We start from the raw sequence: 27,468 nt of genomic DNA, 5'->3' as shown, positions 1-27,468 counted from the left end.
TGCGCATTTTAAGGTAGCTGCCGCCACATTAGTGTCCCAGGTAGGGAGAGAGACAGGAGGAGTCCTGGAGTGGGGCTTCCTGGGGAGTACATACAGTTTTGCCACAGTGCCCAAGGGTGACTGGGATGGGGAAAGATTCAACCTCGTGATAATCTCCATCGTATTCTTTTTTTTTTTTAAAGATTTTATTTATTTATTTGAGAGAGAGAGAGCATGAGAGGGGGGAGGGTCAGAGGCAGAAGCAGGCTCCCTGCCGAGCAGGGAGCCCGATGCGGGACTCGATCCAGGGACTCCAGGATCATGACCTGAGCCGAAGGCAGTCGCTTAACCAACTGAGCCACCCAGGCGCCCTCCATCGTATTCTTTAATCCACACAGATGCCATTTTCTCAAGCTTAGGTAAAGAGGTGAGCACACATTACTTTGATACTCCTCTTCCAACCAGACTGCTATCTGTCCCCCGCCCCCCAGCACCTGCTATACGTGTAAATTCTGGATCCACTGGTTCAGAGCAGCCAAAGCTGAGCATGGAGAACATCCTATCTCCCTCCAGCAGAGCTTTACAAGATAAACACCAGCTAGACACTGGACACCGATCAGGGGGTTCTGTACAACCACTGGCCATTCAGCTCGTCGGCTCAGAGAAGCTATGGCACCCAAAAGGACAATGAGAGCTGATGGCCAGTCATATCTTCTGTCTGTTGAAAAATACAAGGTCCAAATAGCTCTTTGTTTTTATTTGAAGATTTTGTTAAAAAACAAAAACAAAAACAACCCAACATGGAGCTATGGAAAAAAAAAATACTACAGATGGTCTTGAAAACTAGAAAGGAAAGCACACCATGTTTTTACTCTGAAACCAAAATAAAATTTCAGAAAAGCAGTTGTTGTCCTCAATAAGACAGAAGACATGATCTTTGCAACAAGTGTATAAAGTTTTTGGAAGGGATTAAAAAAAGAGGACCAAAAAACGCAAACGCGGGATTAACATCCTTGTTGACAGGAAGCAAAATGTTCATTGTAGAAAACAGCAACAGTAAATATATTCTTTATTTAAGATGCTTCCCCACAAAGAAAAGGAACAAAATGAAACAAAAACAATGAGAAAGAAAAGACAGTTATAAAGGACAGAGAAAAAGACCTTTCTTACTATTGTGCGGGGGGAAAATGAGCAATAATCAAAGACACAGCAGAAGAGAATATTCATCTCTGACATAAATCCAGAGACTAAGAATCAAAGAGATGCAATGTTTTAGGCAAAATTAATGAAAAGAGAAACACACAGAGAAGTTACGGGAAACTTTAAAATAAAAGAGTAAAGAAGAAAATCTGAGAAAAATCCAGGTGGGAAAGGTCATCAAGAAAGAAAATAAACTGCCCCGGGATTCTCTTCAGAACACTGTAAGGCAGAAGCTAACCACACTGGGTTGAATGCTGTCCCCTCAAATTTACGTCCATCTGGAATCTTAGAATGTGCCCTTATTTGCAAAGAGGGTCTTTGCAGATGTGATTGAGTAAATTAAGAGGAGGACATACTGGATTAGGGTGGGACCAAAACCCAATGGCTGGTGTCTTCACAAGAGACAAGAGAGGGGGGTGCAGACCCCGGGATGCGGGGAAGAAGGCCTTGGAATGAGCCTGGAATGAGCCGGCTATAAGCCCCAAGGATGCCCAGGATTGCAGGCAGCCCTGGAGGCAGGAAGAAGCAAGGAAGCATTTTTCCCTAAAACCTTCCGAGAAGGAGCATGGCCTGCCATCATGTTGATTTTGGACATCCAGGCTCCAGAATTGTGGGAGAATACATTTCTGTTGTTTTAAGCCATTCAGTTTGTGGCCATTTGTGACTGCAGGCCTATGAAATGAATAGTGTCAGATCAGAATTTGCCAAGTTTTAGGAGAAAAAGGTGATCATTTGGAAATTTTAGAACCAACCAAGTTATTCTTGTAGAAGCCATTACTCGAGAGTCTCAGATCTGTAACGACTGAGAACAGATACCTTCATATACTGCCTAAAAACTTACCTGGAACTCCAGGACAAGGACCCTGTGGTATTGGTTCTGGAGGTCACAGCCAATGGCATCAGACATGAGGGAGAAAAGCATTTGGATGGGAAGAGAAAAAAGTTGTTTGTGGAAGAGCATCTACATCTTCGGAAAGATTAAACTTTGTTTTAAAGTAAAGATACTGATAAAATATACAAACCCATTTTGTATACAGATTTAATTTCTAAAGGGACATACAGTAAATCTTAATAGTGATTACCTGTAGGTGGTAGGATTACAGATGAATTTAATTTTCCTGTGCTTTTCAGTATATTTCAAATTTTCTATGATGAACATGCATTCCCTTTATAATCAGAGAAGTATATTTAGAAGTGTGCTGGCATGCACACGCACGCACACACACACACAAAGACTGGGAAGTAATATAAAAAATCTGAGAAGAGGAAAAGAATTTATCAGACACTAGATTTTTAGCTAAACTGATCTTTTAGCTAATATGTGGCCCTCTGGCGGTGAGCTAATTACCACTGGAGACACAACCACAACAAAAGAACCACGAGCCCTGCCCACTAGTAAAGGTGAAATGACCACAACTAATTACAGTGTAAAATATGACAGGTACCACAGAGAAAGGCAAAGAAATCGAGGGTTCTTTTTTTTAAATTTTTTTGAGAGAGTGAGCAAGAGAGTGAGAGAGAGAGAGAGGTGGAGGTGGGGGGGGTGAGGGGAGAGGGAGAATCCTAGTCAGACTCCATGAGGGGTTCGATCTCATGACCCTGAGATCATGACCTGAACCGAAATCAAGAGTCAGATGTTTAACCGACTGAACCACCCAGGGGCCTCAAGAAATGGAGGGTCCTAAAGGGTGAAAGATGACTTTCCCATAGGGGAATCATGTAAAGCTGCTTGGAAAACAGACCCGGCAGATGCATATTTCAAGAAGGTATTTCAGAAGGAAAGAGAGCCATAAAGAGGCCTGGGTAATGGTGGGTAAAGGCCTGTTCGGCTGGATCAGGGGCCATATGAGCAAAAGCTCCAAAGACAGGCTGCGAGAGACTGTGGGAAAGCCTTAAATGTCAGGCTAAACAATTTCCTGCTTTATCCCATAAACAAAGGAGAGATGCCGAAGGTTGTTTGTTTGAAAGCATCGAGATGATATTGACAGAGCTGAATATTTGGGAAAGAACTCTTTACGGCATTAAGGAAATCAAAGCCCCCAGACTCAGGTTAATTACAGCTGAGCATTCTGACAAAATGGATGTAATCTTATCAAAACTAGTGGCACGGAATCGTAGAGATGTCAGGGAGACTAGATAAAGTGCCAGAAGCTCAGGGAAGGAGGAAATGACATCATTGCCACACACAAAAAAAGAGTATACAGAAGCAAACTTTCCTGCTCTTTTCTTTTTCCCAGCTCCTTAAGAGATCAAATGAGAAACACGTAAGGACCTTAAAGTCACTTTCATTATGGAAGCTTGGAACTGTACACCATTCAGCCCACCCCAGACATAATGAATTAGGGTTCAAACAAACTCCTCAAGTGACTTTTATGAACAATAAAGTTTGAGGGGCATTGGAACAGGCCATAACACGGCAAGATAACAGAACTTCTTGGTAAATACAACCTACTGGGATAAGGTGGGGGGACAAGCTCTACAACTTACTAGTTGTGTGACCTTGAACAAGTTATTAATCTCTCTGAACTTTCGTTATCTCCCTAGTAAAATGGGGGTAGTAACACCTCATCAGGTGATTGTGGCATTTGAATTAGTATACATACATATACACATATATATTTCCATGCATACATATATACACGTATGTGTGCATCTATCTCCCTACCACTCAAAAGGTTGTCTGGCATTGTATATGCACATCCACGTGAATAAATAGCAAACTAGCCATGAAATCTGTCTAGGACATACATCCAATAGGATTTGCTAAGAGACTGGATGTGGGGTATGGGAGATTTCCTGGTTTCTGGAGTCAGCAACTGAAAAGAAGGTAGCACCATTCCCTCAGTGGTCTGAGGTAGGGAAGAGGGACAACCTGAGTTCAGTTTTGGACATGTTGAGGTTCAGCCGCCTGCAGGCCATCCCAGGAGAGACATCCAGTGGGCATTTGGGCAAATGGTTCTACGTGCTGTGGATAAAGATCTGGGAAGAATACATGGATGTATGAGTCACAGTCTGAAGGCAGTAACTGAAGCCATGGGGTAGGAGAGATCACCAAGAAGGAGTGTGTAGCATGAGCAGAGTATCTGAGACAGTACCCTGAGGAGCATCAAAATGTGAGGACCTGGCAGAAGAAAGGGAATCTGTAAAGAAGCTGAGAAGGTGAAGCAGGGAGGCAGAAGAAGGTGTTCACAGGGCCCGTGCTGCAGACTGGTCCTGGAAGATAAAGATTAGGCGCGGATTTGGTAGCGATGAGGTCTTTGTGACTTTGGCAAGAGCAGGCTCAGTGAAGAAGGAGAAGGGGAAGCATCCAAAGGAGGAATTCGGAAGGAAAACTGTGGAACTATCACAGGGATCAAAAAGAGACTTCAGAGAGTGGCTGAAATGTGCTCCCAGAGTAATTAAAAAGTCTTACCATCTCTTGAGCAAATGTGGTTTGAGATTATATTTTAAAAGACTACACCACAGTGATAACTACAGTAGACTGATTAAAAAGCTGAGACCAAAAAGCATACAATCCTTTTCTTACACATAAAGGAAACCGAAGTCACTGCTTTAATTAAATGGGTAGGATAGTTCCATTTAAAAATGAGAATATTAGCTGGGGCTCAACCGTGACAGTGAGGCGTGAAACCGGAAGCCCTTTGTGGCCAGTCAGCCGTGGTGGCCATGCTGGACCCGGGACTTGGCCTGCCCTACCCTCACCTGGTGGGGAAAGGCGAGGGAAGCCAACTGTAGAACCCACCACAGATGGTCCCATCTCTTACAAAGACAGTGAAAAGCTGTTCCAACCCCTGAGATGGGTGTGTACCTGAAGAAAGCGGAGACCTGACCTGAGACACGGTGGGGCTGGAAGGCCAGGGCCTCAGCTGAGGGGCACTGGGAGGGACCTCAGTGAAACCCCAACACTCTCCCTCCTGCGGCCCTGGGGGGAGTGTCCCCCAACCTACAGGAGGCAGTCAGTAAGTTAAAAGGGCTAGACTCACTTCTGAGGGCTTAAAAAAGAGCTCTGAATATTCAGAGCCCACCTGGTGAAATACTGGAAAACAGACCAAATTCCTTTTCAGCTTTAACAGCACTGAGAGAAGTAAAAGAGTGGTTTTCAAACTCGAGTGTGTGTGTGTGTATGTTCGTGGTTGTTGGATCCCACAGTTCTGATGGTGGACCTGCCTCAATTCAGAAGTAAGCACAGGTTCTTAAAAAGCGTTTTCAAAACAATGAAAATATTTTCTCTTCATAGGAACAGTATACAAAGGTCTATAACATGATATACTTTTGACCAAGTTAGAAATTTACTTTTGCTACAACGGATGGTATGCACTGGTGAGCCCGGTCTTACTGGAAGCTGAGGGGGCAGGTGCAGGGCAGGGATCGCTCTGGCACAAGTCAGACGGGAGAGGCAAAGGACATTACCCAACAGGCACCAAGAAAGAGCGTGTGTTTGAGGTACACATGAGAAATTTGCTTCCTGGGCATATGAGAAACCACAATCAAGGCAGAAAACTTGATTTCCTGTGAAGAATTTCCTAAGCAAACAATCTGTTAACAATTTGTGTCTCTGGGTATATAAAAAATAAACAGTTACACACTGGTCAGAATTTGAAAGTATTTTTATAGTATAGCAGGGTATTACTATACCCCACTACTTGAAAACCACTAGAGTCAGTGAACAAAGACCCTGGGACACCGGCAGGAAGTGTAGGAGCCAGAGATGGGCAGCTGAGCTGGGGCCGGTGCAGCAGCAGGGAGACCATCCTGTGGGGAAGGACATGGCAGCAGGGACAGGAGGCCACCAGGAAGAGCACGAGATACTGTGGACCTGCAGGAGGTTAGGAGTGGAGTGTCTCCAATTCTAACTGTTGTTGTTTTTTAAGCTCCACACCCAACGTGGGGCTCGAACTCATGACCCCAAAATGCTCTACCGACTAAGCCAGCTGGGTGCCCCTCTCCAGTTCTATTTTTGAAACTGGAGCGCATGCTCGTGCTGAATATCATGGAAGTGGCTGTTCCCAAGACTTTTGTGTGGGAAAATTTAGAGGACTTGCTTGGTATTCTTATTACAGTGTGTGTTTAGTTAGTGGATTTGGCATCATTTTCGGTCTCAACTATCCAAGATGGTCACTGAATGGCTGGTCAGGTGGCGCTAATTTTCCTCAAGGGTTGTTGATCTTATGAAAGTAAGTCCCGCTATCTCAAAAAGTAGGGTGGGGAGGAGACAAGGGTCAAAGTCATTCTATAAACTTACTATCGTCAACAGGGGACAGAAGGTATGCTGTTAAGGGCTGGATATGGAAATGCCTTGTTTGTTTATGCTCTACCTTATTTTTATTTTATTTTATTTATTTATTTTTATTTATTTTTATTTTATTTTATTTTTATTTATATTTAATATAATATAATAAATATTTATATTATTTTTATTTTATTTTATTCTAAAAGATGTATTTATTACTTTTAGAGAGAAAGAGAGAGAGAGAGATCACAGGGGTGGGGTAGGGGAAAGGGAGAGAGAGTCTTAAGCAGACTCTGCAATGAACTCAGAGCCTGACGCGGGACTCAATCTCACGACACTTGAGCCCAAACCAAGAGTCGGAGGCTTAACCAATTGTGCCACCCAGGCGCCCTTCTACCTTATTTTTAAGAAATGTTTAAAGCAGCTTACCAAAAGAGAGAGAAAAAAGAGACTGCTCACGTGAGAGCGGGGGAGGGGCAGAGGGAGAGGGAGACAATCCCAAGCAGGCTCCACGGCCCAGCGTGGAGCCCAGTGGGGGGCTTGGTCCCATGACCCTGAGATCATGACCTGCGCGGAAATCAAGAGTCGGACCCTTAACTGACTAAGCCACGCAGGTGCCCCTTTCTGAAATATATTTTATTCAAAGGATAAAATTAGATACAGAGCAAGTTCAGAACAAGGGCAAATTAGGTGGGGGTAAATAAAATGAAAACAAGAAAATCAGATTAGGATGTAAGGTAGTTAGAAGCAAGCCATAAATAGGGCTCTGAGCTTCCTGGAGGCCAATGCAAAGAGGAAAAAACCCAAGTAATTTACAGACTTCCTACTGCCTATAAGATTAACAACCAAGCAGCTTCATGGGAGAAGCACTGTACTTTTTGGTCCTGAGCAAAACTTTTCTCATAGGTCCTCTTAAGAGTGAAACTTTGTGGAACACTGAGAAAAAATCTCAAGAGCATCCTACAAGAGACATACCATCTAGATGCATATGGCTCTTTCTATTCTGCCCACCAGCGCAAGTTAAAGGCATAACGCCCAGGCACAGATCAAGATAAGCAAGTCTAAGAGAGGCCACAGACAGCAGGCCACAGGCCAAATGTGGCTGTCTTATGGTTGAGATTAATCCAGGAATTAAATTTAAACCATTTATGGCATGGATGTCTCTTTGGATAATTCTTTTTTTTTTTTTTTTTAAGATTTTATTTATTTATTTGACAGAGAGAGACACAGCGAGAGAGGGAACACAGCAGGGTGAGTGGGAGAGGGAGAAGCAGGCCTCCTGCGGAGCAGGGAGCCCGATGCGGGGCTCGATCCCAGGACCCTGGGATCGTGACCTGAGCTGAAGGCAGACGCTTAACCGACTGAGCCACCCAGGCGCCCCTCTTTGGATAATTCTTTATCAACATTCTTCTTAAAATCAAGCTTGTTAAGATTTGGCCAGAAGAGAGTTTGAAATTACACGTTGGAGCTAAAACCTGAAGCAGAGCTTCTCTGTGCTGCTGATTAAGGGCAGAGGAGTCTGCTCCAACAATCAACTTCACTTCTTCAGAAAACAGCCTATAAGCAGCAGGGGCTTAGAGACCGAGAGGTTAGGCCCAGGGGGTCTTGCCACACAGGCCTGGGTCTAAATGTTACTTTTACCACTCACTGGCTGTGGGACCTCTCTGAGATCCTGAGTTAAGTGGGGAGCCATTCGTTATCCACAAATGTCTCCTGAACCCCCACACTGCGCAGTTGTTTGTAAGGGTTAAACAGGTAAATGCACCTAAAGCATTTAGCTCAGTGACTGGCACATAGCAAATAGTCAATAAACGTGAAAACTGATAATAGTAATAACAAAATAATCATAATAAAAGATTTGTCTCCATTATGATACATAAACAATTACAGGATGAACGTCTCAGGTTCTGCATCACAGAAGATGCTTGCAAGGATTTTAAATTTTAGCCTGGGAAAGGTTCAAAGTCACCCACAAAGACACCAAAAATACCCACAAAAGCACTCACATTTTTAAACCACATTAACTTACTGGTAAATGTTCTAAGATAAACATGACTGGAGGTACCTCACTGAGTCAACCTGCTATTTAAGATTTAGATACGAGCCAGTTCCATTTTGGAAAACATCTGCCGAAATGATGATTTTAGCTGCAGAATGTCAAAGTCTTGATGTGCTGATGTTCCTGAGGGAAATATGCTGGTAACTTCACTAATTTCTCAATTTGGTAATACTACATAGAATATAATTTCTCCCATAAAACGCCTATGAAAACAAAAGGCCTCCTCAACCCTGAATAGAGAACAAAGCTGCACTGTGTCAGGGATGTTGGACGGGCCACTAGATCACTCATTAGCCAAGAATCATCTTTCTGAACAACAGTCCCACAGGCACAATTCAAGTTCATGCCTGAGCAAAAATACCAATCAGTACGTATCAGCCTGCAGGGTGCAGGAGTCCTCAACGGTCAAAACCTCAGATGTGGAAATCTGCAGATGCCAAGCAAGTCCACTGTAAACTGTTCTTTTGATACTAATTAGGTAGTACAGATAGCCTTTAAGGCCACCGTGAGCTCATCACAACAAAACCATGCCATCCTCACAGAGAAGCATTTATATGTTTCTTTCCTATACAGCAGGGGAGCATACAACTCATCAAAATGCGGGCTTGAGTCATGAAGGTACAGGTTTAAAAAGGACTGGACAACATTTCTCTGGACTTGAAATTGCCTTACAGACTGTGGCACCCCCAGAAGTGTCAAGATGTAGGGTTATATGAGAATCAGCAGCGGGGCTGGGCAGGAGAGAGATCTATATTGTGCCCATACCATTCATCATTCATAACACATCAGTTTTGTATCCGTTGAGTCAAAGGCCAAGAAAAGATCAATAAAAGCTACAAACAATCTTTGCTTTTCCTGACAGATTTCCATACGAAGCGATGAAGAATGGTCGATGGCGTAATAGCTACACCTTGCTGAGAATGCTGCCGTGAGAGACCAGACTTCCAATTCATCAAGACTATGTTTTAGATGGAATGCACTGTAAGCTAATGAGTCCAATTATATTGGGGGAGGGGGTCCAAGAGGCGTGTTAGTCCTTTCTTTTATTTCTATTTGATGGGTTAGGCTACTTTCTATTTTAAACCAAATTGAACCATTCACTCAATCAATCAATATTTACTAAGTAATGAATGCTAAGCATTGTGCTTGGTGCTAGGGACACAACGGTAACTTAAGAGTCATGACTCTTATTTTTAGGGAGTTTATAATCTGCACCCTTGTTTATGGGATTGAAAAAAGTGTCAAGAATAACGGTTCACTGGCAGAAGAAGAAATTTTCACCAGGTGCTTTTAGTTTGAGCTTTTAAATCATCTACTATATGAGGCAATGTTAGAGATGCATTTGGGGTGTCATGCTATTTGGAACTGAATTTTGTCCATAACCTTTCCAGAGAGAAGCTGCCCCATCCCCAAACTGTGCTGAGGAGCTGGGTCTTGGAGGCCATATTTATACCACATGACCCCACTTCCCTAAACACAACAGTCTGAATCAGGGATAGACACCTGAACCACCGTGACATTCTACTTGGCATTTGAAACTGGGCCCAAGAATGAACAGACTAGGGTGCGCAGTGGGGCTGTAAGACAAAGGGAATTGGGGGATTGGAAGTCAGTTTAGTAATAAACAACATTTAATAGGAACTCAGTATGTGCCAGGCCCTGTGCCAGGTCCTAGAGATACAAATATGAACAAGGCAGACGTGGTTCCCACCCTCATCTCTAGTGGACGAGAGAGTACTAAGTAAACAAATACATGAAATAAACAGAGTGTGCTAAATACTATTAAGAAAAGAAATAGGATGCCGAGTTACGGAACGGCACGGAGAGAAGGACCACTTGAGGTAGGGTGGTTGGGGAGGCCTCTCTGAGAAGGTGACATTTAAGCTGAGATCAGCCATGAGAAGTGATGGGGAAGACCATTCCAGGCAGAAGGAAGATTAAGTGCAAAGGCCCCGGGACAAGGAAGAACTCATGTGTTCTTGAGACCAAAACAAGGCCAAATGTGTGAAGCACAGTGGAGAGAGCAGCATGAGGGAGGGTGGAAGAAGCCGGCAGAACCGGGATCACACAGGTTCTTGCAGGGCTTCGTAAAGGGTCTGGACTTGAATGGGCAGCCAATGAAGCGTTTTCAGAAAGAAAAGACATTGTATTGCCAACATTGTAAAACATCACTCTGGTGTGAGGACAGACATATAGACTAATGGGATAGAAGAGAAAGCCCAGAAATCAACCGTTGCATGTATGGTCAAGTGATTTTATTTTTTTAATTATTTTGTTTTAATATTTTATTTATTTATTTGACAGAGAGAGAGAGACAGCGAGAGAGGGAACACAAGCAGGGGGAGTGGGAGAGGGAGAAGCAGGCCCTCCGCTGAGCAGGGAGCCCGATGCAGGGCTCCATCCCAGGACCCTGGGACCATGACCTGAGCTGAAGGCAGACGCTTAACGACTGAGCCACCCAGGCACCCCTGGTCAAGTGATTTTAGACAAGGGTGCCAAGACCATTCAATGAGGAAAGGACAGTCTTTTCAACAAATGGTACTGGGAAAACTGTATATCGACATGCAAAATAATGAAGCCGGACCCCTATGTCATTCCATACACACACAAAATAACTCCCAATAGATCACAAACCCATTGAATGAAGTTGGACCTCTATCTTACACCATATACCACATACAACAATTCAAAATGGATCAAGGAAAAAAAGTAAAAGCTAAAAGTGTCGAATTCTTAGGAGAAAACACAGTGGCAAATCTTCCTGACACTGGATTTGGTAATGACTCCCTGAATATAACACCAGAAGCACAGACAATAAAAGAAAAAAAAATGGATGAATTGGACTTCATGGAAATTACAAAATTTATGCATCAGAGGATATTGTCAACAGAGTAAAAAGACAACCCACATAACAGCAAAAAAGATTTGCAGATCACTTATCTGATAAGGGAATTGATATCTAGAATATATTAGGAACCCCTATAACTCAGTAACAACAAAACAAACAACTTGATTAAAAAATGGGCAAAGAAGGCAAAGAACTTGAATACCGTTTCTCCAAAGGAGAAATATAAATGACCAATAAACACATGAAAAGATGCTCAACATCATTGGTCATGGGTGAAAGGTAAATCACAATGAGACACCCCTTTACAACACATTAGAATGGCTATTAAACAAGATGGAGCAAGTATTGGTGAGATTGTGGAGAAACTGGAACCCTTGTGCATCGCTGGTGGAGACATAAAATGGTGCGGCCACTATGGAAAGATGCTTGGGAGTTCTTCAAAAGTTAAAAATAGAATTATCATATGATCCAGTAATTTCACTTTCAGTTAACAGACCCAACAGAATTGAAGAAAGCAGGGACTTGAACACAGACCGGCGCACCAATGCTCACAGCAACATTATTCACGATAGTGAAAAAGTACAAGCGGGGCGCCTAAGTGGCTCAGTCGTTCAGCGTCTGCCTTCAGCTCGGGTCATGATCCCAGGGTTCTGGGATCGAGTCCCACATCGGGCTCCCTGCTCCGCGGGAAGCCTGCTTCTCCCTCTACCACTCCCCCTGCTTGTGTTCCTGCTCTCAATATGTCTCTCTCTGTCAAATAAATAAATAAAGTCTTTAAAAAAAAAAAAAGTACAAGCAACCCAAGTGTGCACTGAGATAGATAAATGGATAAGCCAAATGTGGTATATACAAAGGATGGAGTTCATCCACAAAAGGGAATGAAATTCTGATACATGCTATAACATGGATGAATCTTGAAAATATCACGCTAAGTAAAATAGACCAGACACAAAGGACAAATATTGCAGAATTGCACTTACATGAGGTCCCTACAGTAGGCAAATTCACAGAGACAGAGGCAGAATAGAGGTTACCAGGGGCTGGGGAGAAAGGGCGAATGTGGACTTACTGTCTAATGGGTATAGTTACTGTTTGGGCTGATGGAAAATGCTCTGATAGTGGATGATGATGATGGTCACCTAACATTGTGAATGTACTTCCTGCCCCCTGAATTGTACACTTAAAAATGGTAAATTTTCTGTTGTGTATATTTGACCACCATGAAAAGAGGTGTTAAAAACGCTGCCACTGCTCAGAAAGCAGACGGGAGAGAGGTGACTGACTGCAGTCAGGGGAGCTGGTCGGCTGAGAGGATGCATCAGCACTCGGAGAGTGAATGCGAGAAGTCACAGGGACCGAAGAGAACCTGAGAAATTAGCTAGAGTCTGATGGCTTCCTGGTCACATGAGGCCCAGCTGTGCTTCCTGCGCTTCATTTTGGTGAGCTTCACCCACACCCTTTCAGTGAATTACTTTAGACTTGCGCTGGACTGAATGGGTCTTTGTGCCTTGCAAGGAAACAATTCCTGATGAAGGCAGGGAACCGCTGGGCTCCGGCAAAGCAGCAAATGCTGGAGACTGCTGGCTCCTAAAGCCAGACCCCAGCTCCAGGAAAGCAGAGAAACTGCCTTTTCCCTCCGCTCAGCGCCTAGCACCATGCCCAGTGAGGGGGGGCAGGGGCAGGCCTTCAATACGTGGGTATTGGGTGAGCGCCAAGAAACCCCCCATGAGTCTAGAAAGGTCTGAGCTTCCATGTTTTCACTCACCAAATTCATACAACTAAGCCCCCAAATCTGTCCTCATTATTGATGTCAATAGCCAAGCTTGGTTCTTCACAAGGACTTCTACCTCATTTGTTCAAGGTCAAAAGAAGTCTATGCTAAAATTTCAATTTTGCACCCTTCTACAAACTTTGAGTTTCAAGATGCCCAAGATTGATTGGGTTTCCAACAATTTCATCAAACCAGGTGTGTAAAAAAAGTTAAAACTTATTTTCTGATGCATATAGAAAATACAGAAACAGTTTTTAATAATTAGCTGTTGGTCAAAGATGAGAGAAAATGTCTCCTTCCTTAAAACAGCAGAGTCAGATTTTCAAGAGATCTTTAGACAGCAAAAATGGAACTTGGCTCATTTGATTTTTCTCAGCCATTCCAACCACCAAGACATGCCATTCCTGACAAGGGAAAAGTCGACACAACCTAATTTTACAAAAGGAGGGGAACTGTTACCCAGAGAACTGTTTATAACGATGTTGGGCTATCACGTGGTTAAAATGGTAACATGAGGGCTATATAACAAGAAGACATTTACAAAATACAGCTGGACGAGAAAAAGAGGAAGACAAAATTATACGTGTAATTTGATTACAGCTAAGTGGAACTGAGGTTAGTCGCTAGAAAGATTGGAAGGTACCAAAATGAGATAAAAAAGTGGCAATGGGGCAGGGGAATTATATATGGAATTTTTAAATGTATTTAAAATTTACTTTATACTATTTTAAAAGTCAGCTAGAAACACACACACACACAGAGACAGACACACCCATGGCTTCCAAACAAAAACTTGAACAAATAAAAGGAAGAATTTTGGTCAATGAGCTGCCTCATTAGGCTGAGGATAATCGATGACAAGTCTGGGGTTCTCTAAGGCAGGCTTTCTTCAAGTGTGGTCCTGGGACCAGCGACATCACCATCCCCTGGGAACTTGCTAGAAACAGAAATTCTGGGTCAACCCCAGACCTACTGGATTGGAAACTCTGGGGAAGGGGGCCCAGCAGTCTGTTCTGAGAAACTCTCCACGTGATGCAGATGCCTGCTCAGGTTTGAGAACCACCTCTCTCAACTACCTCCCCAGTCTGACAGCCTGTGGTTTCCACAAGTCTATAAAGGGTCCATCTTTCACACCTTTGTTGTCTCCCCAAACACCACTCTCACCATTTACAAGAGCTTCATGTGACTTACTGGATCCGGTCCAAAGTCCACCTGCAAGTCAAGGTCCTCCTTTGGTTACCAAACTTCATCTTTACCACCACGGCTAGCTAATATGGACTGCGCTTATGTGCATCATCTCATTTAATCTCCTGACAACCCTATAAGGTAGATTATATTAATATCCCCATTTACATAATATATAATAATAGAATAATAGAATATCCCCACAGATGAGAAAACTGAGGCCAAAAGAAGTCCAAGATCAGACAAGTAGGAAATGATGAAACAAAATGACTTCTGGGCACAAGTTCTTAAGCGCCACTGAGGTTCAGAGAAGTCCACAGGCAGCAGTGGGTGCTGGAGCTGGTATGTGAAGCCAGGCCTGATTTCAAAGCCTGCCTGCTTTGTGGCCACTCAGCTCGGCTGCCTCATACACTCTTCGAAGCAGGGCCATTTGCTCACTGCCCCTGGAATACATCACTGCCAAGAATCACATTGTTTGCAAATATCCACTGTCTGTCTTCTCTACCACCAACCCACGGCCATCCTACAGCCTCCACGAGGCCTTCCGGGCTGCTTCCCCGAGATCCCTGGCTAGGATGGGTCACTTCCTCCCTTCTCTTCACCCCCACCGGGCCCTAGCTGTATCCCTCTCACGAGATTTACCAGTTCACGCCCTGAATTATAGTTCTACAAATGCTCCTTCGAGGGAGGCGGTGGTCTGAGTTGGCCCGGTGCCACCGGCGATGGACACAGAACACGCACTGATGGAGTCAATCAGCGTGTCTTTCATGTGACTAAATTCATTTTCTAGATACTTTATGTATCTTATCTGCCCAGCTCAAGACAGTAAGCTCCTTAAGAACAAGGACCAAATCTTTTACTTATTTTATATTTTCAAGAATACTCAGCCCTGGGCCAGATATACAGTCAAGTCTATAATATTCGAGTGAATTCAATTACTGCTACTGGTACACAGCTCTGGTATAATTTGTCCTACTACTTAAGCCCCGCAAGAATGCAGCATATATTAATGGAAGAAAATTGAGTGCTGCACAAATGGATCCAAGCAACTCATTTTTTATAAATAGATAGGAATAATAAATTCAATGTTTTTAATAGTGTTAAATAATAATCAAGAAGATTCTATGAGCACATTTTCCTGAAAATTGGTTCAAATTTCCATGCAATTGGGGAAAAAAAAAATCACAGTTCTGTCTTTTACAAAATTGAGGCTAAAATATGCCTTCATTATTCCTCTTTTAAAATGAAAGCATACTATTTTAAAAGCTCGTAACATAAACCCTAATGTCTCTCGCAAGGAAAATGTAGATATTTTCATTCCAGATATCTATCAACTATCACAGTATATTCTAGCCCAACAAATATACTTTTAACAGGAAGAGAAAAAATCTCATAAATATTCTAACTCCTACCACATACCCAGAAAGCAAAGGTACTGAAAATCAGAACATGTATTTCAATAATATTTAAACCTCAAAAACTAGATTTGTCAACTTTTAAGAATAAGATAATATAAAAACCAAATGCTGCCTCTCTTAATTCATAAATCATTTAATTATATACCCCAATTATATGCACCAGAGAAAAATACCAAGCCACAACATATTTTTAACAAACTGGAAGGCACAGATTCAGAGTACGTAACAATAAAAACAAATAGATAAAGATGATCAGATTATTATGGCCTTTCAATAGTCATTTATTCCCATCCCAGCCCCACACGGTACCCACATGGTCTGACAGTAAATATACAACAAAAGATCTGATGAGCTCGGCGATGCTCTAAATCTAAATCAATGTACTACCACTGAACAGACAGTGTAAACTTACCAGCTCCACAGATCCATAATGTTTCCTACTGAAATCCCCACGTCTACAGCCTAGGTCTTCCGAGACAGAGCTGGAACAAAAATGCTTCATCAGTATTATACATAGCGATCTGGCCACAAACCTTCTGCAAAAATCGACTACCATTTGCAAAACGGGCTGCTGTGGGACAGGCTTTGCCCCGGCTCCTCACTGCAGGGGAGCCTCCTTGCAATACACACAGTCCCCAGCAGCCATTGCAGAGCCGGCGCTCATGGAGCCCTCAGTAACAAGAAAAACACCCGAGTCATCCCTGGAAGTATAGGCAATGATTGAATTAAATACTTAGTCATTTGGAATCGACTGAGATTTCCAAGGCCACTGGTGGTTTATAATTTCATTTCTGTATAACCAAAGGGGATGAGAAGCCCTGCAGTAAACTTGAGGCCAGGGACAAAGCTTGCAATTGTCTCTCGTTTAAGAGAGGCTCTGTGTCCCAAATATTCAACATAAAAATAACCAGCATTATTTAATGCTATAGACCAGAAATGAAACTTTAAATAGGAGGAAGAAACTTCCAAATCCTGGTAGGCCCCACCCCACCCCTTTTCATTTATGACAATAGGACAATATGAAAAAAAAAGAGCAGCACTGACAAAAAATCTAAAAATCTAACTTCAAGGATCTTTAGTGTTTATGTAATAGTAGCTAACACTTCCTCCAGCCCCACCCCCCCTTAAATCAGATAAGAAAAATTACACGCATTGTGAAGAGCAATTAAAACAAGGGTAAAACTCTTACTGCATTTACATCTTGAATGCAGAGTTCCACACTCCAAAGCCACATATCTTATCGATGAGTTAGTCTATTTAGGACCCCAAGTAGTGCTCCTGAAACCACTGGAGCCCCACAAACGCAAGCAGCTTTAACAAATTTTGTTCTTGTAGATGTCATGCAAATAACTCTCCCAAATGGTAGAAAACAAAATTGCACAGGACCTACAAATCGCTCCAAAATATTTGGGCTCCAACATGCAAAGAAAGGTGCCTTTTGTACCTTTTCATCCTTCCTTAAAAGGTAGCTACATTTTCTAAATTACAGCCTTCTTGGCACGCTCAGAGAGAGACTGACTTCACTGTTCAGCATCCACAGACCTGACTCTTTGCCAGGACACTCTTTGATAGGCTCCAAGCAAGACAGCATGAGAGAAATGAGGGTCTATTGGTATTCTGCTTCCACCATTTCACAGAGATGGCTGAATTAATCTTATAGGAGAAATTTAACCTTTTGTAGTCCTCACTTCCTTAGCAGAAAATGTGCCACAAATTAATGAATACTGCGTGGAAGTGTGCCCCAGATATTTCCCAGGCTACCGTCCTGCTTCCAGAGACAGGATTTTCTACCCCTCAAAAAAGTCTCTGGAAGAGATTTAAACCTGCCCTCCATGGCCTATTCCGGAATGCATGAAATACGTCCTCTATGCCTGTTTTCTTAGCCCGTTCTGAAAGCCCTCCTGGAGAATACTGCCAGCGCCCTACGTGACAGTTTCAGGATCCTTCCCCGGCGGCCCTGGGTTACCAACAGAGTGTGTTCCAGGGACAGGAGCGTCTCTGCCCTGGGCCAGAGATGGGGCACAGAGTGAATGCCCAATGGCTGGTGACGAAAGCTCTGTCTGCCCAGTTCGGCCCACCTCTTCGGTTTTGGGGGGCACCATCCCACCACCAACAGCGGCAGCAGCTTCTAACACAAATGACCAACATCATGAGAAGAGCAAGGATGCTGGGCTCTGGGCCCCTCCCCGGGCTGCCCTAAGCACCACCAAGGGCGTTCTCAGACACAGTGCCAGCTCCCTAACTTTGCCAACAGCCAGAAACTAACACCAAAAAAGACGACAACCCTGCATCCTGGGGCAACCACATCCTTAGAAGCTTCATAGCAGGAAAGCAGTGTCCTATGAAAACAACCCAGAGATACAGAAACAGAACATCTGCTCTCAGTTGCCCTTTTCCCCCTCTAATTACATTTCATGCAATTCGCTGCGGAGACAGTGCTTGCTAATGGCGAGAGCCAGGCTGAACTATATGGGGTGCCTTTCTGCGGCTGCAGGAGGCACTCGAACCGCCACGTTACAAAACCCTCTGGCCTCCCCGACTCGCTCCCCAGGCGCCCGGGCTCCTCGGTACCCAGCACAGGAGATGTGATTAAAGGAGTCACCCAGAGCTCCAAGAGGAACTTTGCTCTCCTGCGGGTCCCGGTGTCTGGCCTACTGCTCGGCACAGAGTGGACATGCAGGAAATGTTTGTTGTATTAATGAAGGTATTTGCACATCGTTTGGATCTTACTTGCCAACGCCTGAGAGCACCCCTGGTGAGCACCAAGGCAGGCTGCCTGTTGACAGTCTCCTTCCTCAGCCAGCAGTCAGTCTATCAGACAGTCCTGGCCCAAGAAGCAGACCCTGCTATGTGCCCGCCAAAACCTATTCTCCTTTCTTCTTGGGCTTGTCACTAGACCACATCTCCTAGCCCCTCTTGCAGTGCGACCACATGACTGAGCTCTGGCCAAGAGAATATGGGCTGAAGCGCCAACACCACGTCCAGCACATCCTGTGGGAGGCGCCTACTTTCCTTCCCCTTGGCTAACAGGGTGGAGAGGACTATGAGGACTGACAGGAGGGCTGAGCTACAAGACGGAAAAAACCTGGTCTCTGAAAGAGACCAAGGCCACACCTCTAAGAACATCTGTATTAGAATATGCCATGAGCAGGAAATCAACACTGAGTTGTGTCCATCCCATAGCATTTCGGTTTACCTGTTAAAGCTGCCGTGTCCCCCGAACTAATACGGTAGCGACTGCTGCCATAGCAACAGCCTAAAATACACAGCACCTGCTTGGGAGGCAGGCAGCTGCCAGTGAGGAAACTGATCTTGGCGGCCAGGAAGATGGAGATCTAGGGAACACAGTGGCAGAATACGTGATAAAACGTATCCCTACAGTTACATAGAAGGGGGCCCTGTGCCTTCTGAGCCTGCAGCTCCAGGGAAAGTGGCTGGATATGGCGGTGATGCTGTGCCTGGCTCCTCCTGGCTGACCTTAGCAAAATTTTTTTTTTTATAAAGAAGAGACGAGCCCAGGCAAGAACCGGACGGGTTTCACACAAAGGAAGGGAACAGAGAGTCTAGAGACCAAGGGCCTCACAGGCTTGAGAAATCACTGTTTCTGGACTCCAAACAGGAAGAGTTCTGTTGTGGGCAGAAATGATGGGTACCTCCTCCAGACCCAGCCCATACAAAGTTCCCACAAATAATCCTTGCTCTCTTTCCTCACCCACTGGCTGACTGGAGAGGGCTGTGAGGACCAACAGGGGTGAAGCCCCAACAAGGAGGAGGCTTGGTCCCTATGTGACCACAGAGAAGATCCCCAGTGACATGAGTGAAAAATGACTTTTATTATTTTATGTCACTAAGATTCAGTTTATGACAACAGGTGATTTTATCTCAACGGATACAGCTCTCTGTCATTAACAGACAGGAGAAGAATAACTCCCACAGAAAGTGGTGGTCAGAGGGCTGGCGGGCTGGGATGACTCTCAGGGGTCAGCAAACCATGGGCCCCCCCACCGCCCGTTCTTGCAAACAAAGTTTTATTGGAATGCAGCCATGCCCTTTGGTTACCGGGAGTCTGTGAGGGCGTTTGCATCACATCAGGGCAGTGCTGAGCAGGGGCAACAGAGACTGAATGGCCCACAAAGTCCAAGCTCTTTACTATCCAGCCCTTTACAGAAAAAAGTTTGCTTGACTACTGCTGTAGAGCCTCGCGAATCCCTGTTGCTGGTTTCAGGCCTCCCCATAAACTAGATTAATAAGCCAATGGAAATACTTGAGTCCATTAGAAAACCCGGGGGAAGCTTTCTAAAAATGCAGATTCCCTGGCCCTATTCCCAGAGGTGGTGATTCAGCATGGCTGCGACTTTAACAAGCAGCCGGGGAAATTCTGACGCCAGTGGTCCACAGACAGTGTTTTGAAAAAGACTGCTCTTCCAGATGATTCTGGAATCCCTGGGAAACCCGTCAGCCATCCTGCAGCACTTCCATCAGGAGGAACAAGGCCGTGTTTGTTTTAACGGGAGGACGTGTGATATAGTCTTTCCGGGTATGTGATTCAGTCACAGACATATTAAGTTCTTAACCTCTCTGGGCAGTAGTCCCCTCCCGTATAAGATGTGGCTGATAGTATCGCCTACTTAACAGGGTTAGAAAGGATAAATGAGAACAAATAAAAATTCATTTTAAACACAAGTTCTGTCACATAAAAACTACTCAATGTGTTAGCTATTGTATTATTGTTCTTATTAGTGGTATGAATTCTCAGGTTGTTAGAGCCCTGAGAAGGGACATTCGACATAAATGATTACCCACTTTTTAAAGAGGTTTAAATAAGACACCACACCCCCATAGCAGAAGATTTGGGGCCAAGTGCAGCCTCACAGCTCAGCATGACGTCTCCTCCCTCAAAGCGCTGCCTTAGCAGTGTGACCCCACTTAGAGAATACTTGGGACCCAAGAGCATGTCACCAGCACAAGGCAGGTGCAAAAAAGAACCGGGGAGTTCGAGTTCCTCGCTCCCACGCAATGTGTTCTGGGCTTTAAATATAAACTCTGTTTTAGCAAATTAATGTGTGAGGATGCTGGATCACGCCTTGCAAGCATGCACAGAGCTGAGGACCTTCGTGTTACGTCTCTAAGCAAGGCCTGGGATGAGAGCAAAGATTTCCAGCCCCACAAAGAGGCTCGAAAAATTACCAGTATACAAATCAGGTTCCCGGAAAACAGGACAACCCCGTCCAAAGGGTCAAACTAAATAAGGAAAGAAAGGAAGCTGATACTCAGTGATACGGGTCCGTTACAGGACTGACCTAGAGATTAGTGATTCCCCCTGAAGACCGGCCAGACCCCACTAATCCAGGCCCCTGTCATTTCCAGCCCTGCTGGAACAGTTAAAGCCGACAGCAAGTGCAGGGACTCTTCTTGGGTCAGCAGAGAGATTTTGTGAAAAGCAACAGGAGGATTTTCAAAAGCCTACTGACAGCAGAGTTCAATGTCAGGAGCTCCAGGACGAGGCCTCAGCCCTCTTGATCAGCAGATAGAAAGAGACAGATGGAAGAGACCCCCCTATTTGAGGAACAGGGAGGCTAAACAATGAGCCAGACTACAGATTTAGGCCTGGATGGAGCCTGAGCCTCCTAACACCAGGAGCCAGAACAGCTTATTGCACAGAAGGGACCAGTTGTCTCTCCTGAAGGTAAGTGACACCAAAAAAGCAGAGATGCGATCATACAGTCATTTCCAATGATGAAATGGAAGAATTCTGTTCTCTTCTGAAGACAGTTCAGATACGAGGAAGGAAGAATTCAGCAGGCAGATTTGTAGAGTGTAAGGAGCCCTGGGAGTCAGAGCCCTTTGGTTCTTGCTTCAGATAGCTCCCTGTCCCTATCCTGGTTCTGGGGTGCCGTATCATGTGTTCCTTGGACCAGGATCTTAGGTTTGCATACCCTTAGCAAGTTCCCCCAGCCATAAGGTGGTCAGACAGGGCTGGATTTGGAGCTCAGCTCTATGGCACACAGCTCTGTGACCTCAGGCAAGTTACTCATCCTCTCTGAGCCTCCTTCCTCATCTGTAACATAGGCTGAAAATAATATCTGTCTCTATGGGAGGATGAAAAGATACCACAAGTGCTTAGCACAACACCTGACACATAGTAACCACTAAATAAATGCTGGTTATTCCAACTTCCAGGGACCTTATCTGTCGTGGTCATCACTATGCCTCATGTGTCTTACAGAGTACCTAGTTCATAGCTGGCTGCTCAGGGATTACTGGTTGAATAAATGAATCATGAATAAGTGATAAGGTCTGCTCACCTTTGCTCTGCTTACACTCAGGTGGGCTCCTGCCTCCTTCTCATTCCCCTTCCTCACCCCTCAGCTACCATTAGATATTCTGACAACCTCTAGGTGCATCTGATGTTACTTTCACCATCACTAAGACACCTTTCTCACCTGAATCCTCTTTTCTCCAACATTCTGGAATGCATTCCTCCTACAGTAGTTATGTATCCACTAAGTTTCCGACGAAGACACATGTCCCTGGACTTTACCTGGTTCTCTATTATAATTCAAGCCTTCCCAGATAATTCCCTGCAAAGTTCCTCTTGATAATGATCTCTACCAGTGCCTCTGAAATTCTCTCTCTAGCTAAAAAACACCCTACCAAATGCTGGCGAGGATCGGAGCAGTCAGACCCCTCACACATCTCGGTGGGAATGGAAAATGGTAAGCTAAGCCTCTTCGGAGAACAGTTTGGCAGTGCCTTATAAAATTAAACATGCAGTTACCCATATGACCCAATAATTACACTCTTGGGCATTTATCCCAGAGAAATGAAAATGGATAGTCACAAAAATCTGTACACAAATGTTTTGCAGCAGTTTTCTTCAGAATAGCCCCAGGTTGGAAAAATCCTAGAAGTCCCTGAAAGGGCAAATGGTTAGGGGGTGCCTGAGTGGCTCAGTTGGTTAAGCGTCCAACTCTTGATTTTGGCTCAGGTCATGATCTCAGGGTTGTGTGGGATTGATCCCTGCGTCGGGCTCCGTGCTCAGCAGGGAGTCTGCTTCTCTCCCTTTCCCTCTCCCTCTGCCCCTATCCTGGTTCACACTCTCTCTAAAATAAATAAATAAATCTTAAAAAAAAAAAAAAGTGGGGCAAATGGTTAAACAAAGCATGGTATATCCAGCCCATGGAGTATTGCTCAGTAATTAAAAGAGCAAACTGCTGATAAATGTAACATATATTTCCAGGGAATTATGGTGCATGAATCAAAGTGTGAATCAAAGCCAATCCTAAAAGGTTACAGACTGTGTGATTCCATTTATCTAACATGTGACAGGGCTGTGTGTAGAACAGGAACCTAGGACCAGGTTCTGTATCGGTGCTGTATCGGTGACAACTTTCTGGCTGTGATACCGTACACCCGTGACGCAAGATGCCTCCGTGCGGAAAACTGGGCAGGGGGCACCTGGCATCTCTCTGTGTTATTTCTTTATTTCTTCTTTCAAAGTAAGCTCCACGCCCAGGGTGGGGATCGAACTCACGACCCCAAGATCAAAAGTCGCACATTCTTCCGACCGAGCCAGCCAGGCGCCCCTCTCTTTGTTTTCTTACAACCTCATGTGAATTTATGATTCTCTCAAAATCAAAAGTTTCATTAAAAAAAACTGTATCTGAGTCAAAATTCTTTCACTCATTCAATAAACAGTTCCTGAGCACGTATGAGATACCAGGTACTGGGCTCAGGTGCTACACCTGAGATGTGTGGTCCCTGGATCTTGGGGTGCTTACGGTTCAGTGGGAAAATGTCAAGGACACAGGACTTCACGGGAACAGAAATATTGCGCAAGCAAGGCACACCTGTGTCGAGCAAATATGGTAAATTGTAAAACAGCCTCTTTTTATCCCCTCAGGAGTAGCATATGCAATCTTCAGGTGTGGGTGCCCAGAGCAGAAGCCTGGGGAAGGGGGGGTCTGTCGTGCTTTTCTCAGCTCAAGACCCACCATCCAGAAAGCTGGGAACCACTACCTACAAGAAGATTTCCTGCAAATGTAAGGTCTGTGCATCTGCTCTCTCCCTTCCCCACTCTTCAGTGACCTGAGCTTCCCTTTTCCTCTAAGAAAAGGGACTGGAGAGCTTTCCAGCTCCGAGGATAATCTGCCCACAGGAGACCTATTCAGGCATGACCACAAAGTGTTAAGCAGAAACTGGTTTAAGGAAAAAAAAAAATGAACAGATAACATATGTTGCTGCCTACCTCCCTTGATCACCTGCAGATTTTGCTTCTTTGGGGAAATCCCTCCAAGGTCTCTCTCCCCAGGTCCTCAACGTTTTTCCACTGAGATGCACAAGATCTGCCTCCAGTTGCACCCAGACCCTGAAGGGAAGCATGCTATCCAGAGTGGGTTAGTACCCTGTGTGCCAAGAATCCTAGAGAACACCCAGGTTATTCTGACCCTTGCGATTCAGAATAGTGTGGTCCTTGGACCTGAGCCGGTGAGAAATGCAGACTCTCAGGCCCCACCTCAGACCTAATGAAACAGAATGGCACGATCCCCTGAGGATTCATATACACATTGAACTTGGAGAAGCACTGACTCTAGATCTTGGTTCTCAAACCTAGCTATATATCAGAATCATCTGGATTTTTTTCTCTAGTCTGTTTTATTATGAAATATTTCAAGACATAGAAAAACAAATAACGTGGGGCGCCTGGGTGGCTCAGTCGTTCAGCGTCTGCCTTCGGCTCGGGTCCTGATCTCAGGGTGCTGGGATCGAGCCCCGCATCGGGCTCCCTGCTCTGCGGGAAGCCTGCTTCTCCCTCTCCCACTCCCCCTGCTTGTGTTCCCTCTCTCGTGCTCTCTCTCTGTCAGATAAATAAATAAAATCTTTAAAAAAAAAAAAGAAAAACAAATAACGTAACGAACATTATAGACAGACTTGAAACCCCTGAGTACCTCTTTGGTCCCACTGTCATCTCGCCCTGCCCTAAAATAATCACTAAATAATTAGGTTTATACTTCCTGCTCATATTTTTATATTTGCACTGTGTGCTTATTCATAAACAATATACAGTATTATTTAGCATGTTTTAAAATTTTACACAAATACCATTACTATGCATGTCTTCCTCCAACTAGCTTCTCTGGTTGAACAATTGGTTGTTGAGATTTGTACATGTTAATACCTGTAGCTCTGAATCATTCACATACACTGCTGTAGAGTAGCCTTCTGGATTACTGTACCATTGTTCTTCCATTCTCCTACTGTTGGACATTTCAATTGTTTCCAGTTTTTAAACAGCGCTGTAATCAAAATCCTTTTACATCTCGCCTTCAGTACGATGGCAATCATGTCCCTAGAAGACATACCCAGGAGTAGAACTGCTGGGTCATATGTGCATCTTTATTTTTTCTACGTATTGCAAATTTGTTTTCCAAAGTGAATGTAGCAATTTACTCTCCCAACCGCAGCATGGGAACTGTGGGTGCTCCGTATACTCGTTAACACTTGGTGTTGTCAGAAATCGGTTTTGGCAAGTCTGAAGGATATGAAATAGTGTCTCACTGAGGTGTGGTTTCAATCTGCACTCCCCTGATAACACTCTTCTTTTGCTTATTGGCCATATGGGCTACCTTTTCTAGGATTTGCCTATTCCTGCTTCTTCACCCACTCCCTTTCTGTAGGTTGTTGGTCTTTTCCTAATTGATTTGTAAGAATTATCGGTATGTTCTGAATACCAACCCTTTTTGGTTAACAAATCACAGATATCATCTTCAAAACAGTGGTTTTTCTTTTAAAAATCTGCTCCTGGTATCTTTTATCATGAAGAAATTTTAAAACTCTAATGTAAACATTTTCAATCTTTTCCTTTCTGGTCTTTGTTTTTCTGACTTAAGAAATCCTTCACCAACACAACACCATAAAGACAATCTCCTGTTTGAGCAGCTTCCTGTTGTCCTCTGCAAAAGTTTGAGTTTGCTTAAAAAAATTTCATCTAAATATATAGATGCCCAGTCCCTACCCCAAACCTCCTCGATCAGAATCTTCAGGAGTGGGATCTAAGCACCTGTATTTTTAACCAAAATAAATTCCAAAGGTGACCTGAGAAATGCTGGCAGACCCACTTCCTACCCACTGGATGCCCAGGGAAGGCATCCTCTACAGAACCCCATAGAACCAGTCACCTCTGCCTCTTTCATTGGCTCCTTCTTTCTCTTTTTGTTCCCAAATGTGAGGTGCTCCCTGAAGTCCATCTTTTGAAGGACTTGTGCACTTTTATGGGCATCAGTATTACTGACAAGTCCCAAATTTACACCTCTGGGCTTGACATATGCTCAGTTACCTTTCCTGCTTCTCCCAGAAGTGCCAGGAGGTCAGTGTGGTTTTTCCGAAACTGATCCAACAATGTGGTTTCTCACTTCTGCCAGCACTCAATTATTTTCATAGTCTGCAAGCTATGGAATGAATCACTGTTGACTTCTCCCTCCCGAGCTCTATGGTCAGTCCTCAGTCACCGTGGGTGATCAACACCCATCCTCAGCCAGCCCAGTCCCTCCGTCTGACAGGTCCCTGTGGTCTGAATCCCAGACCCAGAAGATTCTGAATGCCAACAACGTCCTCGTCAGTCTTCCTGTCTCATCATACAATCTTAGGGTAGAAGAGACTTCCAGAGACTTCCAGCTCCACAGACTTAGGGACCATCTGGGGTCCAACCTATTATCTGTGATTGTGTATTCTCTATCAGATACTTGAAAAAGAGCTACCCAGTCTGACTTACACACCATTAGTGATCACAAACACAGTATGCCCCAAGGCCCTCCATTTTGGCTATTAAACCATTTTCTCCCAGAGTGAATTAAAGTCCACCACACCTGGATTTCCACCAGCTGGTTCTACATCTTCACCCTTTCATTCTTCTTCAATTTCTTTACCATCACATACCACCCCCCACAGCCACCACTGTGGGGTCGGGCCTGCTCCCTCTGAGCATTTCAGCCACTCTGCCTTTCTTCCTTTTCCTTCAGCTCATGAGCAGCTTCCGGGCTACTCATCTTAGGACCTGGAATGCACTCTCCAAACTCCTTCTTCCTGACCCGCCCTCTGCCCCCAGATTAGAAATTCCAAAGAAGGGGTTGGATTAACACCTGCCTCTCCCACTAGAGTATAAACTTCACACTGGCAGGATCTCCCTTGGTTTTGCTTAATGCAAAATCCTTAGAACCTAACATAATACCTGTCACAGAGTCAGCTAGCTCTTAGTGGGGTTGTGTATGAATGAATGAATGAATCAATGAATCAATGAAAACAAGCCAGCTCACTCTTTGGGGCCATATAAAACAAGTTAAGGTCACTTCTATAGGAAAGCCCTTCAAAGATCCAAGGAGAACCATCACATCCCCAGGGCTTTTCTTCTTTACAAGGTGCCAGGAGTAACACAGGAGGGTAGGGTGAGCTAGACTGGGTAGGGTGAACACAGAGGCTGCTTCATAACTTTCTCTAGGATCAGGCCTGAGAGCACCCCCATGCGCTCTCAATTTCACTATCAGCTGCTGCTGGAAGTGAGCTCCATTAGATCGCATATTCATGAAATTTGTTTTGAGTCAGACATAAGAATACTGTAAATGTTGCCTCAGGTTAATATCAGAAAAATTCATTTCAGAGATTAATATGATGTCAGTAATATGAGCAAACAAAGCAAATGCTATGGAAGCCATCACAATGGAAGAATTGTGACCTCATTCACTAGCCATCAGTTCATGAAGTTCACATTTCCTATGCCTGGTA

The 27,468-nt window shown here is 44.3% G+C and overlaps 1 protein-coding gene across 1 annotated transcript in view; it reads right to left on the bottom strand.

The window, feature by feature from the left end:
• GARNL3 (GTPase activating Rap/RanGAP domain like 3) overlaps positions 1–27,468 on the bottom strand; it is a 142,502-nt gene that overhangs the window by 90,099 nt on the left and 24,935 nt on the right. Inside the window, exon 3 of the mRNA XM_045883163.3 lies at positions 16,103–16,172. Coding sequence (XP_045739119.3) covers positions 16,103–16,172 — 70 coding nt within the window. The remainder of the gene's footprint in view (positions 1–16,102; positions 16,173–27,468) is intronic.

Source organism: Mirounga angustirostris, unplaced genomic scaffold (genome assembly GCF_029215605.1).
Source record: "Mirounga angustirostris isolate CCGP_5_RB_7025 unplaced genomic scaffold, mMirAng1.0.hap1 SCAF_15, whole genome shotgun sequence".
NCBI lineage: Eukaryota > Metazoa > Chordata > Mammalia > Carnivora > Phocidae > Mirounga > Mirounga angustirostris.
Note: the sequence above shows the minus strand (reverse complement) of the source record. Positions and strands in the feature narration are given on the sequence as shown.